The following is a 5,115-nucleotide window of genomic DNA, read 5'->3' on the forward strand; positions in this document are numbered from 1 at the left end:
AATTGGCGGATTTAGGATAATTTGAGATGAATACACATTCTTGCTAATTGTGAATGGGTAACGTCATGAACATAATTAATCCCAACACTAGTTGACACCCACAAAAAAATCTCAACATTTAACTTATTAAAGAAATACCCCAATTAACCGAATTAGGTCTAGACCGTGCCTTTATAGTCCGCTAAACTTAAAAATACAGAAAAATGTTCATCTTTTCAGGCTTGATATCCATCATGGATATTGAGCCGAGATCACATCTAGGATCGTCCAACTTGGGCTCGCAAGGCAACGATGTGAAATGTGTGAATGCCTCAAGAGATATCCCGAACTTAGGTTAAATGTTCACTCTCCACTCTATGCTCAAGTTATGGCTTTCAGACCATTAGATCATGACAAATCTTAAGACACTAACTTAAGATAATACTCTGCACATATACGTATAGCCACGGCCCCGATCGACCATTGATGATCGTTGAATTAAATTAGAACATTTTCTATTTATTAGAACATCTGATTATTGCGGTAGTTATGTCCAAATGTAGATCTCCAAGTGGGTCACATGTCCCATATCATAGATTTAACCATACACCTTGGGGGGGAGGGGGACATTGATGAGAAATAACTAACCATAAGGTTCACATACTTACCACATGTCCTTTAGGGTCATTTACACTACTTCTGGTCCTATAAAAGGCCCAAATTGGGTAAGCCTCTTTCCCATACGAATTTATATCCTAAATTGTTGAGAGAGTGAAGTAAAGAAGAGAAAGAGAATGAGAAGGAAGGAGAGAAGGTTGATTAGTGCTTGAAGGTTGGTGTTCCTCTGGCCCTTCTTTCCTTCAACCAAAGCCCTAGTCGCACTCGAATCCCTCGTCGGATCTCTTACATCAATGATAAAAGGTAAGGATTAAACCACACTTCTCAATCTAGGTCTTTTTAGGTTGAGTTTCTTAAATCTTCAATAACATGTATGTTACTTAGGTTTCAGTGATCTTTCCCTAAAACCTTAACCTTAAAAGTGCTCTAAGTCGGGTAAACCACAAGTGTAGACCATTTCCTTCTTGGTTTCCTTTTATCAACCCTTGAGGACCTCTCCTGCAAAGGCTTTCCACATCATATTCATGTGTTCACTATGGTTGTTTGAATTTTTCTCTTTATTACATTATTTGATTTTGTTTGAAGTTGCTTCTGCGCCCAACAAGTTGTGTTAGCTAGGAATTGTAGCATTCCCAACATCATGATGGGTGATAGTGTTGGAGAAGGTGGATAACAGTCACATTGCACACCACTACACACAACACAATAAATGGCTAAGATAAAGTGTTGCAAAGGAACCCACCTTTCTTTTATTCTTATTCTTATTCTTTTTATTTACAGGTTCATGCATCAAGAAATGCTAATTTCTGTCTAGTAATTAATACTTATAAATTAATTTGATTTTTGGACATTTATATACAAGTATATAAAATATATCCATGCATCTACACGATATATACAAATATATAAAATATATCCATGCTTCTACACATCCTGCCCCATTTGCCAACCTTATAACAAAATGCCCTTGTGAATCTGCTCACACAACTCCCACGTGCGCCCGATGTGGTACGTAAATGCAAAATCTGTGCATTTCATCAAAGGCCCCTCCATGGGCTGATATTAGGAGCATTGGTTGTTTCCGTTTACCATCCATGAAGGTGGATTACAGGTGGAAGGCTTTTCCAAGAACTTTCTAAGATTAAAAGCTACGTGGGGCCACTATGATGCTTGTGGCAAATCCACCGGTCCGTTTGTTTTTGGACCGTTTTGCCGGATCATGTTAGAACATGGTAAAAAATAGTCAGTACAACCTACGATGGAAAAGGTACATAGATAAATGCGAAGTGCCTACCCTTGAAACCACACTAGGTCTACCGTAGCATGGTTACATGCCATTTATACGGTTCATAAGGTTACTTCTACTCGGGTGAACTGAAAATATAAAAATATTAGCCTCATTCAAAAACTTTCATGGCTCTGTCAATGTGTCAAGGGTGGACATTCAATCCTCACTTTTTTCCTATCACGTGGCTCACTTCAATATTTTATTTTCCTAATAATTCGGGCCATGTCCTAAAATCATTTGGCAAAGTACATGAACGGGGTGAATTTCTCACAAGCATCTGTGAGCCTTGTTACTTGTCGTTTTTAATAATTTGGTCACGTGGTAAGTGCGGGCATACCAGAATTGAATTTACAATTCAATTCAAACTAGACAACTATGACCCCAAGCACTGAGATAGGCAGATACGTAGTATATGATCAAGATCGAATGAGATCGGTCGTCTATTCAGCCACCTGCCCAATGTGTAAATAAGATCAGGCTATATCTGAAGGGTAGGTTTTATCATCTGATGATATGTTACACTTTTTACTTCCATACGAAAGTACTTTTAAGTACAAATAAAAGAGAAACAAGAAATAAATTCTTATAGTTAGTTGCAGAAAAGGGCTGCAAGGCACCTTCCTGAATAAGGAACCGAATCTAACGTATGAGTGTAGACCCAAATTACAAGTAAGATGATTAGCTACTTGATTAATACTATGGATTATACTATTAAATGTAAACATAAGGTAAAAAAAATAAAAGATTACACTATGAAATATAATTGATTTGTAAAAAAAGTAAAGTAATTACACTGAGTAATATAAATGACAGGCAATTGAAAGATATGTTTGAGTTTGATTGGATTAGTATGAGATAAATTTTTCAGTTAATTTTTTTTGCTAGACTTATCTTGGCCACGTAGATACTTCTTATGTTTTTACTGTTGCTATAATTGTTAACCATTACTTAGCCTTCTTTACTCTTTGCCATGTGTGTTGCAACTTTTACACACCGTACTTAAATAGCGGCTTAGGTAATACAGTGGCGTCACTCAATATGCTCCAATTGTAGTTAAATGTAGTCTCATCGTATTCTTTTAGTATATCCCATGGATATCCCAAAACACATACACTGTAAATCCATCCAAGCCACGCGCATCTCACTCCGAGGGCTTTCACTGGAATCGGCGACAGTGGAGCAGTACAAGCCCCTCCTAATTTCCCTCTCGGAAGTTCGCGCGGAAGACTTTCGGTGGAAATCCGCGTCCATTTTTAATAAACACATGCGGCCCACCTGGTCAACAGAGTCAATGCCTTTCCACCTCTCGCTGCTTTCCAGTAGTAGAGCATCGCTCCAGACACGCAAAGGAAATGCCCATCACATTTTTTCAAAAAGAAGACGGGCATAAACGTTATCTCCCAATCGCTCCTTTTCGGATTCCACAGCCTTTTTCTTGTTAAAAAAAAAAAAAAAACCTCATGCATACACTCCCCCGCCCGTTTTCTATCCTTCCCCTCCAAAACCGCCCTACCAAAAATACCACTATCCGGTTTTCTCGTAAAACCACCTTCTCCAACATGTCCGGATCCAACCAACGCAACCGCTCGTGTCTAGGAATCCTGTTCACACTCGGCCTCGCCGCCTTCTTTATGTGGCTCATCCTCCGTCCTTCTAAACCTACCCTCTCAATTGAGCAATTTTACGTCCCTGCCCTTAACAAAACCGCCATCTCAAACCTCTCCGCCACAATACCGCCCGTGAATACCACCGTAGCTTTCCACCTCAAACTCAGAAATGAAAACAAGGACAAGGGCGTTTACTACGATGCCCTCAACATTACTCTTTATTACGGCCCCGACCACTCAGTGGTAGGGAATCTGACGTTAGATTCTTTCTACCAAGGGCATAAGAAGACAGCTCATAGGATGGAGAGTATGAAAGCTAAGGGAAGGGCATTTTGGGAAAATGCGACGAGGGCGGTTTCCGAACGGAATTCAACGGTTTTCAGGGTGGGTTTGTGGACGGCCGTAAGGTATAAGATCTACGGCATCAAGACCAAGCGCCACCGGTTCCGGCTAGTCGCCGACGTCGACGTTAACGCGGAAGGTGCCTGGCCAAAGCGCAAGGGCGTAAAGTTCCACTCGCGCGCTGCCGCGCAGGCTGGCTATCGTGCGCGGCTGGGGGCGCCGCTGGCCCTGCTGGTTCTGCTCGTTGTTTGGTAGAGGTGGGTCGTTGGGGTGGGTTTTTCTGCGGCTTCCGTGGCGAACGTGTGTGAGATCCGAACCGTTCATCACATAGAGCACGGTGTGAAAGTGCATTTTCACTATCGATTAAGCTACTTGCGAATTTGTATGTGGATAGTTTGTGGGTCATGTCTCCGAAGCCGTTGATTTTTTATTTACATGTAAGGCTTGTATGATTTTTGGGCCAGGGTGTGTTCGCAATGATCCCTACCTGATGAATGTCGTCGATCTCACACACGTCTGCCATGTTAGCACGTGTAGCATGAAGCTGCGTGTGCGTCTCACGTCTCGTGTCCAAGATTATCTATTGGTACTTTCTTTTTCTTTTTTTAAAATTTATTTAATTCACCTTTGTAAATCTATCTAAATATGTAATCATTAATTACATATTGACATCACATCGTCGAGGGGTGCAAAAATATGTGGGGCCCACCGTGATGTATTTGATGTATGTAGATGCTGTCTCTGTTATGCCAGTTGATTTTAAAGCATTAGCCTTAAACCAAAAAAAAAAAAACACATCTAAACTCAAGTGGACCGCTGTAAAGGAAACAGTGGGAATTAAACGCATGCTGGTGAAAACTTCTTAGGGCCCTCATAAGTTTTCGGATAAGTCAATATTTGTGTTTTTCCTTTATCTATGTTTGTGTAAACTTAAGAAGAGGTTAGATGACAAATAAACATCAATGTAAGCCCTAGAAAAGAAATAATTTTCACCGGTGCTTATTTTAAGACCATTGTTTCTTGTTTGTGGGCCACTTGAGCTTTAAATGTGCTTTACTTTGGGCTCATGCCCTGTAAACGGGTGGATGGTGTGAATATGTTACATATATTATTGTGGTGCTCACAAATTTATGACAGTCATTTTTGAACCAGTTTTTGAGGTGAAAATAGGCGCGTAAGGAGTAAGGATGAGATATTTATAGGTATTTATGGAAGAAATGAAAATCAAACAACCTTATGGCCTCTTTGGAGTTGGAGAAAGGGTGACAGGAAATTGTATTT

At 40.4% G+C, this 5,115-nt stretch overlaps 1 protein-coding gene across 1 annotated transcript; it reads left to right on the top strand.

Annotated features, from left to right (window-relative positions):
* Positions 1-3,339: 3,339 nt before the first annotated feature.
* LOC131221447 (protein NDR1-like) lies at positions 3,340-4,549 on the top strand. The gene has a single exon (XM_058216703.1). The coding sequence runs from the start codon at positions 3,346-3,348 to the stop codon at positions 4,087-4,089; it is 744 nt and encodes a 247-aa protein (XP_058072686.1). The 5' UTR covers positions 3,340-3,345; the 3' UTR covers positions 4,090-4,549.
* Positions 4,550-5,115: the final 566 nt, after the last annotated feature.

Source organism: Magnolia sinica, chromosome 12 (assembly GCF_029962835.1).
Source record: "Magnolia sinica isolate HGM2019 chromosome 12, MsV1, whole genome shotgun sequence".
Classification (NCBI taxonomy): Eukaryota; Viridiplantae; Streptophyta; class Magnoliopsida; order Magnoliales; family Magnoliaceae; genus Magnolia; species Magnolia sinica.